Raw genomic sequence first — 16,221 nt, 5'->3', positions numbered from 1 at the left:
TGTTGTAGAGTTGCTAATATATACAACACTTGTAATAAATTGTAAGCAACTTTTTTATAATTGTTTTTGCACTGATTAGTTTCCTTGGTTCAAATTGTGGTTGCCCGTGTGTGTGTTAAGTATGACCAGATGGTTGTTGTGTTTGGCTGTATGTTCGAATAGTTTAACGATTTCCAAGGGGATATTTCTTGATATTAGTCTTCTGGTACCCTACCACTGTGGTGATTTGGGTCCCTCTCTCTTTTTTCAAGGAAGTCCTGCAGCAGCAAGTCACCCTTTAGATAACATAGCCTTATATGCATGCGCTATAGGATGGTGATGTGCTAGCTAATAATAGCACTAAAAATTATATTCAACTACCTAATCGAAACAGTGATTTGTGGCAGAACAAAGCCATTTGTTAAGTCCTTGGAAACGTATTTATTGTGCATTGCTTTAAGGCGCTCAAGTTACTTGACAGAGACCTGGGAATCGTAATAAAAACCTTTCCACAAAATTGATTAATTAAGATCATTCTGAGGGAGCGAATGTCTATTTCTTGTAAAGAATGAGCCTGGTCGATGTTTTTGGGAGCTAAACACTTGTTTCTAATGTCATTGGCCATTGTTGAGTGTCTGCCAGAGCAAACACCTGCATGACTACTTACTGAAGCCCAGTCTTTCGTGACCCTCCCTGACTTTGAACAAGGAAAGCATGAAAAGAAAATTTCTTGATAAATGCCGACGTAAGACCATCCATTCTGGTTTACAACTTTATACAGATGTACACGCCACATACAGTATTTAATCAAAAATATATTGTGTAATATAATAATAAAATGAAATACATAAAATAAACTTTTTAACACTATTTATAGAAACGGCTAAAAAAGCTTATCTTTCTTGGTAAGGCTGTTGGCAGTGAATCTTAAAGGGGAAGTGTCATCGCTGGGATGTTCGACTTGAAAAGTAACATTTTTATTATAATCGCCCTTGCACCAGATATGCGATGGACTTTGCCCACCACCATTTGAGACTTTGCTCCCACTTCCTTTGTATACAGTGTGGGGCCCATTGCAAGGACTCTGTCAACCTCGAGGCCCAGGATCTGACTTCTTGGTGACACTCCTCCCACCTTGACAATGTCATGTGCACATTTCTGATCTTTTGGCTACGAGATATCTTAATCTTTACTTGGCAGGGTGTAGAGACTTCCAAAAGGATTCTACTAGTTATATAGCAGTATCACCTCAAACCAAAGAACAAAATTAACAGTTCCAGTATGCACCTAACATCAACTGGAATTTTAGACATGCCAGTTTAACAGTTGCTTTAAAACTACTGCAACTGGCACTATTAGAAAACATTTGTAAATAGCATACCTGCCTACTTGAAGAACAATCTGACAGTGTGAGGAAGGGCGTTAGTTAAAAGTAACTATGAGGAACTTTTGAACCCCACCCGCCCCCAAGCCCCCTCCTCCAAAAGCAAAAGAAAGCCTTCTATGGCTGGTACCGATGTCCTGGGTTGTTTTTATACCCCTTAATGGGCGTTGGCAGTTCAAAGCCTCGGAAAACGAGCTGGATAACCACTATATAGAGTGGTTTTCAACTCGATTTCCCTGCCACCGTGTGATATCGGCTCCTCACCGGGAGACTGTGTGGTGGGAGCCAATATTGTGTGTCACACTGTAGCACTTTGTGAGTTGGCAGGTATGTAATAGTCAACTCGAAAAACCACTATATAGCTAATACTTCTTATTAGTTGCTTCAGATGTTGGCCGGTTAGAGTACCAGACTAAAGGAAGAGATTGATTTGGACCAGATCACTAATTTGATTAGGTTGTGAGGCGACGACAAAAACTCTCGGCTTAGCAGCATACAATATAAGCATTGGGCCACATGCACAAAAATGTACAGACTCATGCTCAGTTCTGGAAGAGCTGGAGTTTGATACCCCTGTATGTTCAGTGAGAGAGCTGGTAGAGGACCCACGTTTATATAATCCATTCAAAGATGACTAGTCTGTCTATTTAAATAACACCCTGGAATAATGTCTAATACACATTTTAAGCATAACGAAAGCGCTGTGTGGGCACTATTGGCCCTTGAGAAGGGGAATAAGCCATGATCGCCCAGATTTTTACAAAGCATGGATGGGAGGGATCCACATATCAATATTTTATGAGACTGGCCAGTGGCATTGTTCTCCCACATGGCCCATTCCTATTCTACTTGACCACCTATCTGGACACATCCAGAAGATAAAAACAGGGAGGGTTGTGAAGTCTCGGTTTCCACAATGAAAGAGGTCACTACATATTTTCTTTTTGCAGAACCTAAAGAAAAATGACATACCCAAAACTTGCCATCCCAGGCTAACAAGGCCGACCCATATATTGATACCACTGGCAAGGAGCAAAGGCATTTCTCATTGAAGTAGCCCTGGTATATATAGGGAATGCACAACCATCCTATTGTTCTATCAGATTTAAGAGCAGAACGCCATCTGGGTTAAGCTTGGGGGCCAGTTATCGTGTGGAGCAAGAGTTCAGAGGTCTTGGTTGTTTTTGTTTATTTTTCAGCCGAATCCTTCACAGAAAGATGCTACTTCCCCTTTAAGTAGTGGCTGCATTTCTTTGAAACATGGGATAACAAAGAAAAAAAGAGCTTTGGTTTAGTTGACTATTTCACCATGTCATTACAGTACGACTAAGACAAGTTTTTTTTATCCCCTCAGTTGATGAGATGTTTCACAGGAAACACAGCATTTTTGTACAACAAAATACTTATTTTGGGTCTGTAGCCTCATGGGCTTGGCGGTGTTCTATCGTGGTTATTCGCCACTCTCTGATTCCTCCTCATCGTCGTCCGCAGGATAGTAATGGGTGTGGTTCTGTGTATACATTTTTGTCTTCATTGAGCAGTTGTGGTCCATGAGTATCGCCTGGAGGGTAGGAGAAACAGAAGCACAGCACTCATGAGTCTTTGTCACTTTTATTATCAGCATTCTTTACAATGTGTGTAAGCTTATTCCGCCTAGATAAATATAAAGTACAAGATAGATATAAATATAAAGTACAATCCTGAGTTCATCATTCCTGATCTATGTCTGCAGCAGTAGGAGTATTGCCAAATCCACCGTACTACCATTGGCTGTACATGAAAGGGATTGCTTGCAAGGAAATCCTCCCAGTTATGGTTTACTCCACAAATAGCTTATATCAATATAATATCTTCAAAATAGCTACATATCAAATAGTTCATGAGGAAAACCGCATTGATATTTTTTTACCATTAGGAATCTGACCTACCTCAACAAAATATTCTCTGAGAGAATCATGTGCATCTCCTACTTCAGTCGTAGAGGATTTGGGGACAGGAGAGGCTATCAATGCAACCTTGCCCTCCCCCTTCAGCATATGCTGCAATAGGTTGTGGCATCTTCCCACATCCCTCAAAAATTGTTCAAAGGAAAGATACATCTTTAGTCCGAACTACTGTTGTAAAATACTAAACAATATTAAAAAATGCAGTATTAAATCCACCATACCATATCATCTGTTGCAGCATTTAGCAAGCACTTTTTAAAAATAATATATTGCCATTTGTGTAACGCGTATTTAGTGATGGTTCACAGTCATACATTACAAAAATAGAATGTCTTGGCACTTCAGAAATCTGGAATTGTCACCATAGTATATGTCAGTGGATTACTTTGTCCTTTTTTTTAATCATATCTGCTACATGTTTTATTTTTTTTTCTCATTATAAAAGCAGGTCAACACAAATCCAAATGCTAAAAAAACAAGCATTGGCAGAAGCAGTAGTTATGGCTTTAACATTCCGAACTACTGTTGTAAAATACTACACAATATTAAAAAATGCAGTATTAAATCCACCATACCATATCATCTGTTGCAGCATTTAGCAAGCACTTTTTAAAAATAATATATTGCCATTTGTGTAACGCGTATTTAGTGATGGTTCACAATCATACATTACAAAAATAGAATGTCTTGGCACTTCAGAAATCTGGAATTGTCACCATAGTATATGTCAGTGGATTACTTAGTCCTTTTTTTTAATCATATCTGCTACATGTTTTATTTTTTTTTCTCATTATAAAAGCAGGTCAACACAAATCCAAATGCTAAAAAAACAAGCATTGGCAGAAGCAGTAGTTATGGCTTTAACATTCCGAACTACTGTTGTAAAATACTACACAATATTAAAAAATGCAGTATTAAATCCACTATACCATATCATCTGTTGCACTATTTAGCAAGCACTTTTTAAAAATAATATATTGTCATTTGTGTAACGCGTATTTATTGAAGGTTCACAATCTTACATTACAAAAATAGAATGTCTTGGCACTTCAGAAATCTGGATTGTCACCATAGTATATGTCAGTGGATTACTTTGTCCTTTTTTTTATCATATCTGCTACATGTTTTATTTGTTTTTCTCATTATAAAGGCAGGTCAACACAAAGCCAAATTCTAAGAAAACAAGCATTGGCAAATGCAGTAGTTATGGTTTTAACATGCCAAAACATGTAAACACAGAAACTGAGAAAAGCTATTTACATGTGTTTATTGCTTTCGATGCAGAATATGTATAGAAGATGAAGAATTGAATGTGACAAACAGTGAGATGATTGGGTGTAGTTATGTTTCCCTGTTTTAGATTTAAACTAATAATAAAAGCCCACCGAAAGGGTAATATCCATTATCAGTGGAAAAATAAAACACTGATGAACACCTGTTTGACCGTAAACTAAAACACAATTTAAAAACAAGCATTTACAATGCAATGGTCTCGGCATTATTAAAGGTAGAGTTATTGGCATTGCTCATGACTTTTTCATTTTTTTAAAAAACATAAACAAATGGTATTGTCATTTACAATGGCAGTAGGTGAGCATTAGAGAGTAGTAGAGAGTATTCGCGGACACAGAGCCACACACACGGAGCCGCGCACACAGACACACACAGACAGAGCCGTGCACACAGACAGAGCCGCGCGCACACACACACACACACACACACACACACACACACACACACACACAGACACAGACAGAGCCGCGCACACACACACACACACAGACAGAGCCACGCGCACATGCACACAGACAGAGAGAGCCGCGCACATGCACACAGAGAGAGCCGCGCACACGCACAGAGAGCCACGCACGCAAACAGACAGACAGAGCCACGCACACACACAGACAGAGCCACGCACACACACAGACAGAGCCACGCACACACACAGACAGAGTCACGCACACACACAGACAGAGCCACGCACACACACAGACAAAGCCACGCACACACAGACACAGAAAAACCGGGATGACAAGCAGGGAACAGAGGCACAGAAAAACTGGGGGAACGAGGCAGAGAAAAACCAGGGGAACAGAGGCAGAGAAAAACCGGGATGACAAGCAGGGAACAGGAGTAAGAAGCAGACTAGAGAGCTTTGTGGAGGGTGTAAGACTTGGATTAAAACCTGGGATGACGAGGCAAAGTATGGGCTCATAACAGTAGTTTCTGAGTGGAACAGTGGTGTCACAGCAGGAGCATGCACACTGACAGGCAGGATCTATCCATGTCGAGGCCGAAGAAAACAAAAGCACACATTCGAAAGGACAATCTGAAATTCTGGAGGAAAGGTTATTATTTGATGAGGAATACGCGTTTTAGGCCAATCACCTCTTACAGACCCTCCACCCCCTCGCAAACCTTTTTCATCCCAATTAAAGTCCTGGACAACTCTCAGCGCGGCCCGCCCGGAGACCGACACATTTAGTGTAAAGCTAACAACGGCACTCTCCTTCAGATATAAACTGTTCCCTCTCACTGGGCGGGCGGGCAGTCTGTCTGTCACTCTCTCTGAGGCGGCTGCCAGGCTTTCGCTCCTGTGCCTTTAGGGAGGGCTAGAGGAGATACCTTGGCACCAGCGCTACAGGGCTCTACGCCGATTCTCTCACCGAGGCCAGGCAGGTGAACAGAAGCATTGGGTGCGGTAAATCCAGCTGACATCATTGTTTACATTGTCTGTGGCTCCGGATTCACCGAGTGGATTATCGGCGGATTGTTACCCAGCGGGGAGCGCTTGGCGCTGGGTTGAAAGAAGGTGTTACAAAAGGGGGGGGTTAAACCCATGCAGTCACGGGGACCTGGGCGCTATGTGGTACATATGTAAAAGGGTCCCCGTAAGGATAGTGTATCGTAAGTAACATACACCGAATTAAAATTAAAAGCAATCAAACAAAAATTAGAAATCAATTCTGGATTGGTACATGTGATTTATTACCAAACGCTGCGTGATTGCCGATGGCAATATATGAATTAGATTTGTGAATAGCAAGCCCCAAGAAGGGGAAGGGGGAAGGGGAGGGGGGAAGAAGTGCTCAAGGGAGTGATAAGGACATGGAAAATTAACACAATAAAGAAGGGTAACAAATGTATTACAAATTTAGTGACAGTATAAAGATAGTTACGGTACAGATGCCAAAATGTAAGGCAAAATTCAAAACATTGTCAATGAATCACATTCAACGGGCACATCTGGATACTAGATGGATCGGGGGTGTGCCGGAATATCAACAAAGAAAAACAGTCGACGTTTCGACCCCTAACAGCAGGCTAATTAAAGTCCTTTCACGGGGTCTTCATCAGGACGTCACACAGGGAGGAAAAAATGTATGAGAAATGTATAATGTATAATGTATGAAAAAATAATTAAACTTTAATACATAGTAAGGGCGGCGATTACTCATCCTATCTAATGTATAGACCAAGGAGTGGATTGAAAACACAATTACCATGGGGTACGGCCCGGCTGGGCTCTGTACCCCATGGTAATTGTGTTTTCAATCCACTCCTTGGTCTATACATTAGATAGGATGAGTAATCGCCGTCCTTACTATGTATTAAAGTTTAATTATTTTTTCATACAGAATTGCCCCTCCCCCTCCCTGTGTGACGTCCTGATGAAGACCCCGTGAAAGGACTTTAATTAGCCTGCTGTTAGGGGTCGAAACGTCGACTGTTTTTCTTTGTTGATATTCCGGCACACCCCCGATCCATCTAGTATCCAGATGTGCCCGTTGAATGTGATTCATTGACAATGTTTTGAATTTTGCCTTACATTTTGGCATCTGTACCGTAACTATCTTTATACTGTCACTAAATTTGTAATACATTTGTTACCCTTCTTTATTGTGTTAATTTTCCATGTCCTTATCACTCCCTTGAGCACTTCTTCCCCCCTCCCCTTCCCCCTTCCCCTTCTTGGGGCTTGCTATTCACAAATCTAATTCATATATTGCCATCGGCAATCACGCAGCGTTTGGTAATAAATCACATGTACCAATCCAGAATTGATTTCTAATTTTTGTTTGATTGCTTTTAATTTTAATTCGGTGTATGTTACTTACGATACACTATCCTTACGGGGACCCTTTTACATATGTACCACAGGTTTGAAAGAAGGGGCTTTGGAATTCCAAGAATAGCGAGAGCGGAGGCGCCCAGAGGGAGCCTTCAGGGAGCCTGAGACGGAGAGCTGTGTGCGAGGGAGGGCATGGGGATGAGCGCATCCTGGTCAGGTGACTCCAGAGACACGGAGTGCAGCTGAGGGACATGTGACCTGGATGGGAGAGTCGGGGTACGGTGCCAGGCAATGCAGCAGTGCCACCAGGAACCGAGCTGGCATTGGCACGGCTCCATGAGGGTTCAATGAGTGCATGTACCAAGATTCGAGACCGGCCGTCTTGGCAGTCCAGGGTTATGTACATTGGCACGGTTTTGTTGACCTGGTAACTAAAGATTTCAGGTGCGGGGAGACAGCAGAGCTTTCCCACTGCGATCAGGGGTGAGGTGCTGAGCTAGGGAGGGGCACGGAGCTGGGAAGTGATGCTGAGATGGGGGAGAGAGTAACAGGAGGCTGAGTTCTGCAGGGTGTACACTGTTCAAGTGGCAGGCACAGAGTTAGGAAGATGGCCGAATAGAGGAATATTGCTGAGCTCAGAATCTGGGGAGGGGCACAGTCCTGTGGGTGAACCGAAACATATACAGGGGAAGCTGGACCAGGGCCTGCAACACTATGAGAGCTCGTACACGAGCCCAGCCCTAAAACTATTGGACATGTAAATCATGCAAAAAACATCGGGCAAAAATATGATAACGTCTGAAAGCGGTAGAGTTTCACTGTAGCACATTATTTTTTAGCACTGCATTACTCATTAAAGAAGAGGTGGGAAGAGACGGGGAAGAGGAGGACACCAGGGGAGGGATCGTGAAAGAGCCCCGTCCTTTTCAGACTGGGGGGGGGGGCGTTTTTTCTCATGATGACGTCACAGCGAGAAAGAAACGAAAAAACACGGCCCCCAATCCAAAAAAGACGGGGCTTAAAGGGAGTGACACTCCTCTCCTCCAATGGCTGGCCAGCATTTACTAGGCCAGCCAATGGAGAAGAGGGGCAGGTTCAAGCCCCCTAACTAAAAATCCTTAATTCTTCAGACCGAACTGCGCAAGCGCAGCCTACGGTCCTCGAACTAAAAACAGTTCATTTACAGCCTCGTTCTTCATGCAAAAAGAGAACAGGAGCACGAGCCTCTGGTTTCTTTCAAGCATGAGAATTCAGTTCGCTCTTGAATGGAAAAATGCTTTTGAGCCTTTGTGCCAAACTGTTCAAACCGTTTGAAAATCGTTGTTTAAGCTGAATTATTTGCATACGTAGCACCAGGCCCCGTTCACCGAGGATCAGAAATAAACTACTTACCTTCTGATCGTAGTAAGTTTGCCACATGAGTTGACAATTTGACCAAGCCTAGAAAGAGGACAGACGCAGCGACGAAACAGTATGCAATAGCAAAGGCAGAGGCAAGTACAAAGACATAGAAGATCCCAGCTGCACCCCACTGCCCCTTCCCCAACCCAAAAGAATGACAAATGGGGGAACCCAAATGTAGCGACAGGAAACACCCAGGGCCTATGCTGGAGAACGTACAGGCACAAGGACAGTAAATACATTGAGAAGGGAATAAGGAGAAGAGAATAAGCAGAAGGCTCGAGACAGAAGCCTGGCTCTGGCTCAGGCCAAGGTCCTCTGGGACCCTCGAGCCCAAAAGAGCTTTCCATGTGGCTTCCGCCTGCCACTCACTCTCTAACCTCACGCACCAAGAACAAAAGAACAAAAACACTAACCTTTGATGTAAATCAGGAGAAATAAAGATACCCATCTAGCAGCTGAAGTGTAAAATGTGAAGCCAGCAGACCTGGGATAAACCTGGTTTCCATGCGTAACCAAACTATGTGATCTTAGGCAAATGGCGCATTTCACTGTGCTCCCTTTATCTTCATTATTACATAGGAGTGCATCTTGAAATAAGCATGTTAGAGATGTATGCTATACACAAACCTCTCGTTTAATAGACTATAATGTTGCTCAATGTGTAATTAGAATATAGGCCGCATGTTGGGTCACACGCCAATAGACTTGCCTCTTACATAGTTACCCTCTGGTCTGCTAGTAAGTTGAATAGGACAGCAGATGTTCAAATAGTGAGACATGGAGACACAAACACGGTCACAAGGAGACAGGAGGTACTACACACAAGTGCTGGGACAGGAAACACTGGCATGTGCATAAGAACATAAGACACAGTGATCAAACTAGCATTGGTTTGGTGGAAAGTTGTCCTCACGCTCTCCAAGAAAACAATGTGCAAACTGACATGGATACAAGCTAAAGTACAAAGTAGCAGTGTAAACATAAAAGGATGAGCTTTGTTATAAAAACGTGTAAATAAGATATTGCACACTATATAAAGCAATTCAAATACAATACAAAGACATGGAGTTCTGGTTAAAAACTAAAAAAAGGTCTAGGGATTAAAGGGAGCAAGATGGACATGGATGGAAAAGGGACTATTTATGACTTTAATGTTACTTTTCTGTAACACTTTACACAGATTGGTGTCAATCACATTCAGGGTGTGAATTTCATACCAACCTGTTGGCTACTTTAAAATGGGCCAGAGAACAATAAGCAATCTTTTGGCTTAGTGGCATTGCTCAAGATACCACACAGCTAAAGGGTATTTGTGTGCTTACCTGCCCAACATGTTTATGTTTAAATGTTAATATTAATGTTCTAAAAGTTTACTTTTTTTTAAAATTAAACAAAAGCTCATATTCCTTGACAGAAGACATAAAGGGATCTTCTAAACTGTTTCTGTAATAATAGTGACTTCTCCTAGTCCGGACTGTGAAAATATCCAAGTAACTTATTGGGAGGGAAGGTCTGTGGACAACAAAGGTTTCACTCTGTGTGGTCCTCTTCTAAGCTTCTGTCGCAGGGTTTCTGTTCTCACACAGAACTGTGCACAGAGGAGTGGAACCTCGGTGAATTAGGGTGTCCCAATACTCACCTTAGCAACCACCTCACCCCTTACCGAGCTAGCTACAGTGTCTCATTGGACGTATCAAACTCCCAATGTTTAGACAAACCAGAACATGAACTTATAGTACCTCAGGGTACGTGGAACTCATGAACACTCTTTCGTTATATTATCATTACAAACCAGAACATGGAGTAAAGAAGACACATGTGCATTTGAAATGTTTATTTACTAATGCCGTCTTCTCAGGCGCAGTATCTTAGATAATACAAGTATACTTATTATCAGTATCAAAATTATCAGCATAGTTACTAAGACATAAAAGGCGAATGGTGACAGCATGTTAACATGCTGTAATGAATAAGAGTTAACAACACTTATATCTCACCCTCCCTAACACATATATTATATTATTAGCTAAGAAGGTCTCTTTGGGTTGTTTTAGGGCGGGCCCATACCTTAGTGTCCTAGCATGAAGGAATCACATCAGCATACACCAGCTCTCTCTGCATGTGCACCGCATCAAGTGTGTTATATGTGTTTCGTGCAAAGCAATATCAATCCCGCCTGAAGCCAGAGTTGGCAAAGGCTGCACTTGTGTTATGACTATGAAGGCGTGGAGATCAGACCTCATAACAATTCCATATCGTGTTGTTCCTGAAACTTCAGCACTCTTCGTGCAGACATAGTTTATTAAGCAAAGCTGATATCAGAGCAATAACATATTATTCTCACATACACCACGGCAAACTACTAGGTTGAAAGCTAAGTCAACAATTAAGTGTCGCGTGCAGAAGTTGCAAGAAAGAAAAATGGCGTTTAAACCTCAAATGTACCTATGCTAACTTAACACGATATAAGGATATACAGGAGCTATATGACACCCCCCCATGATCCGAGAACGGACAAAATATGATAACAGAAGTGCCATCTCATGAGAGCAGAACTCAACAGTAAACGAGCATGAATTGAAATTAAAGAAAAAAGGTAATGCTAAAAAATAGCCCAAAAATATAATGTGGCTCAAGCCAATAGGCAAGACAAAATTAAAAATTCATGAGAAATAAATCAACGACATGCTATAAATCAGCAAGTCAATATGAAGCAGTGTCTATGACAAAACTGTATATGAAAAGTAAGTAGCAACAGCCTCCAATAGGAAGTCACTGTCCTCATCCAAAAACAGTTCAGCCATCCAATTTAAAAGATGAAAGGAACATACGTGTTCTTCCAGCACCGGATCCTCTATAACCATCAGAGGACAGCTCGGTGGGTTTTCAAGAAAACTCAGTTCCAAGAAATTCCGTGCTGCCGACAACACATCCCAGGGACCAATTAGTCCATGCGCCACTGCTAAGGCCATAATCCTCTCGTCAGAACAAACCAACTCGTGAGCAATGATAGGACTCATCAGTTGATTAAAATCGACGTCAGGAGAAACTGGTCCGCAGAGACACAAATCAATGGCCCACTGGAAATCACAGGTCAGGCAGTGAAAAACAGGCTGGACACAGGTGAAATAGGAGAATCGAAAAGATAATCCAAATGCCGTGCTCAAAGTCGCCAACGGCAGTGTGCCATAATATTCAAGCATGCGATTGCGGAACCGCGTCAGCAGCAGTTGCGCGTGGTCTTGCACAGGATGGGCATCCATATTTAAAAAGACAGAAAACCACCAGAGCGCCAGCCGCTACTGCAAGTAAAAACGGGAACCCTCCAAACAAGGATGAAAAGATTGAATGGAAGAAAGCAGGGATGACTCCAAAAATTTTCTCAAAGGAAGTCACGAGACCACTGCTAACAACTTTAAAAAAATGTGATAGGCCTTTTGTGGAGGATGCGTTAAAGATAGTACGAACCATTGCTCCGAAATGCAAAGGCAAATCAGTATTCAATAGAGCCTGAACTTCTGTACGTGTGTTAGCAACGTGAAGCACGAAAGTTTCACGGGCCGAGCTCAAGGCCACCTCTTTCTGGGACAAAAGAGCTCTTATTCTTGCCATGCCGCGGAATTCTGCTCCCAAGGTTGGTATTCTTGGCCAGATGGAAGAATCTCTATGTTCATGTGTGGGAGGGTAAAGCACATTTCTGCAGCAAATAACCCGCTCACTTACTGTAACTATGAAAGGGATACCTTTAATTAACCCACAACAGTCTTCATTATTGAGCATTAAATAACTTCCATTCTCTAATAATTTAAAAGTGGGGATGATAGCAGGAACAGGCGTGCCTTGTAAAACGCAAGCCATATTCGGCCTGTCCTTGTTGCATGAACCGTGTAACTGTATGTGTCGACACATTAAAGAATGATCTGGCGTCTCAGTACACTCCTCCCCATTCAGATAAACCTCCTGGTCATCCTTAAAACATCTGTACGTGTATGGGAGTGACCAGACTTCACGAAGGAAACCGCTACCCAAAGGTTCATAACGACCTATTGGCACATATTTCATACAAATTGAAAATTTATATAAAGCAAAAGGCAGTGTTATTAAATCGTGGATAAGCCACGTAGCAGCAGAGGCTTCTGCCACGGAAAAAGGTAAAGATTCTAACCTCTCAATATGTAACATAGATAAGGAAGCATCACGCATCGAAAGCAAGCGTTGTTTCTCAGTCAAATTAAAAGGTGCAAATAAAGAAGAAACGTTCATGTAACCCCAGGGGACTTTACCCATTTTCAGAGTTTGAAGGGTCCACGCAAACTGCATGATTGATCGTAATTGATTCTGACCATGGTATAACACAGATATTTCATCATGCACAATATCGACAACTGACGACACAATATTATCTAATGTGTAAATTCTAGAGGAAAGCACATTAATGCTATTGTCAACAACCGCAAGCACTTTCTCAAGATTAGCCTGATCAATAGCCCTAAGGCGTGTAGCAGCCTCAATCTGTGATAGCTTCCAAATTTCATTGTAAACCCCATATAACCACCTTTTCGACCTGCCACTAGCCGGGCCTTTAATGAAATCATTCAAATCCACTTCTGCATTCAATTTGGAAAGGTGATTCTTAACCGCAGGTAAAGTTGAATGCTTCAGCCAATTTTGACACAACTTGCCTACGGAATACGAGGTGACAGTATGACCTAAGTCAAACCGGGGATCAGATCTAACAGTCTTAAAACCGTCAGTTAAATTTAAAAATCTACTTTGACAAGAATCTGCACTACGGTGCCAAAGCAGCCAACCCTTAGGATTCATACTGGAAATGTTAAAGGAGGAATTGAGAAGCAGAGTCTGTAATTCTCTAATTGACAATTGAGTAAAATTACTCCAACCATCATATTCCTCCAACTCCGGGAAAGACGGGGTGTTTAACCTTTTAGATGTAGCCAATCCAAAGCATGTGGTCTGGGAAATTGTTTCATTTAAAAATAACATATGATTCGGGATGAGACATGCACGGTGCAAAGCCTCAGTGCCTTGTACCTGCCAGGCCCTTGAACCCCAAACCGATTTAAGGTCTATTGTTTCCTTCCATAGCTCATAGCCTCCAGTAACTAATTGATCTAGGAAGGCCTTCGAATACAACAATTTTGTATCGGTAAGTCTAACCTTGGACAGTGGCTGTTTGTGAAATTTAAAATAAAAGGACTCGGGATTGGACTGGTTAAAGTCAGTGAAATAAGTATACTTTTTAAGAAACGTTTCTGAACTCCCTTGTGCAGGTGCTGGGCAATGTTCCCACTGAGTAAAATTAACAGCATCCCTTCGGGATGATGTTTTGTGTAAAAAGTGATTGCCATAATGTTGGTAACAGAACAATTCACCATAATTAGCAGATTCTAAATATAAATCCTCAGCATCAAAGGCAGCATAGTATTTTAAATCAGAAAACAAACTTTCCACAGCATTAACATCCCAGCCATCAGAACGAATGTTTTGTTTCACCACATCCCCCATATTCACTCTAAGTACATTAGGAACATTAACGACTTCCGTGGGGCCATGAATCTGAAACCGAACTGCATCCCACACGATTCCATCAAGGACAGGCCATGCTGTGATGTTAACCAAAGTCAAGTCTCTTTTTAATCTGTGTGTAGAATGTGAAGAGGAAAGAGGGGCCAAAGTTCCATTTAAATGAGTAATGCATGTTCTTTCCTCGACATAATGTCCATTGATGATTCGAAAAAAATAAAACACAAAACCAATTGACATAAAAAGGTAAATCGAAACAAGGACTAGCCAAATGTAAGTCCAAGGCGGTATCAAAAAATGTTTTTTAAACAGGCTTGCATAAACTGCAACACGAGAGGGTTCCTTTGAGGCAAGAGAAACAGAGTCAAAAGAAAATCTGGAGTCTGTGGCTAAACGTGCTTGCAGGTCAGGTATGGACAAATCAGTGGGATAGGCATAGTCTGTCTCATCAATGTTAGTTCCAGGTAAATTATTTAATAAAGGACTGGAAAGAGCAGGTAATTCGATGGCCACTTCAGGTTCATTATTAGAAGCAGTAGGCATAACTGAATTTCTCACAATGGAAGGACAGGAAACAGCCGGTGTCATGCTAAGAAGAATCGGCCACTCTGTGTATCTTGACATTGTCAATTGAAATAAACCTGTTTTCCTTACGACCAGGAAGAGGTGGTAAAATGACTGTTCTTGTGCCCTTCACTCCAACGACGGGAACCGGAGCTCGATAGGAAGGACCAAATTCTTTCTTGTTATCGATCTTCTCCCGAACCAGTTCTCCAACTCGGGGTAGCCAGCCAACTACCGGGATCTGCAACGCATCATCCGACGTGGAGGGCAAATGTTCCTTCGCAAGACTGTCTCTGGTCTTTTGTAGATTCTGTAAAACATTGCAATGTTCATCTGCGTCAAAGGAAGTGGCGCGAACCACATAGTCTAGACCGTCAAGGTCAGGGACGTACATCTTGATTCCAAAGAGCATTTCGTATGGGGTCCGCCCACCCAGAGACCTTCTAGGGAGATTATTAAGAGCACGCTGCACGCCATAGAGGTGAGCCAGCCAGTTTCTGCCAGTGCCTATAACTCGGGCTGTCAAAGATTGCTTTAAATCACGGTTCATTCGTTCAACTACACTATTACCCTCAGGTCTGTAGGGTGACGAAAACTTGACTTGGACCCCCATCGAAGTCATGGCATCCTTATACGCCTTAGAGGCGAAAGCCGGACCCTGATCCGAATGGAAGGTACCACAGGCAAAAATCCCTATAAAGACACGCAAATCTCTAATGACAGTCCGTGAATCAGCGCTGCGATGTGGCCAAACCCACACAAAGCGTGTGCATGAGTCAACTGCTACTAAGATGTATTTATACGCAGTATCAGATGAAAAAGGACCGCAGTGATCTAAATAAACACAACCTAGCGGTTTATTAGAAATGTACAACTGAGTCTGTGGCGGACGCGTAGCAGTCGAAGGTTTAATCTGCTGGCATATGTCACAAAGCAGGACATAATCACGCGTCTGTTTGTACCGTCCCCGCCACCAGAAACGTTGTTGTAATTGAGTTACAGTGGCTGAGACGCCCGCATGCGCAGACGCCACACCTTCATGTGCCGCTGTAATCAAGTCTGCTCTGCGATCCGAGTTGGGAATCAGCCGTTCCCCAACATCAGGAATTGTCACAAAAGGAACCTTTTCGGGACTTAAGTGGTATTTGTACTTCGAAGGGAATCCCGCAGGATGTTTACTTCCCTTCTCAGAAGCAGCAATCGCTGCCAAGATGTCGCTATCAATCTTGGTTTTTGACCTAGTAACCGCTGCAACTAAGTATGTAGATACTGCTGATTTCGCTGCTTCATCAGCAAGCGAGTTGCCAACAGCGTGAACTCCTACACGT

At 42.4% G+C, this 16,221-nt stretch overlaps 1 protein-coding gene across 1 annotated transcript in view; it reads right to left on the bottom strand.

Annotated features, from left to right (window-relative positions):
- Positions 1–741: 741 nt before the first annotated feature.
- SLC18A2 (solute carrier family 18 member A2) overlaps positions 742–16,221 on the bottom strand; it is a 416,215-nt gene continuing 400,735 nt past the window's right edge. The window contains exon 15 of the mRNA XM_078641192.1: positions 742–2,924. Coding sequence (XP_078497318.1) covers positions 2,814–2,924 — 111 coding nt within the window. The 3' untranslated portion in view covers positions 742–2,813. The remainder of the gene's footprint in view (positions 2,925–16,221) is intronic.

Source organism: Lissotriton helveticus, chromosome 5_1 (genome assembly GCF_964261635.1).
Source record: "Lissotriton helveticus chromosome 5_1, aLisHel1.1, whole genome shotgun sequence".
Lineage (NCBI taxonomy): Eukaryota > Metazoa > Chordata > Amphibia > Caudata > Salamandridae > Lissotriton > Lissotriton helveticus.
The sequence above is the reverse complement of the archived record's forward strand: the minus strand, read 5'-3'. Positions and strand labels throughout refer to the sequence as shown.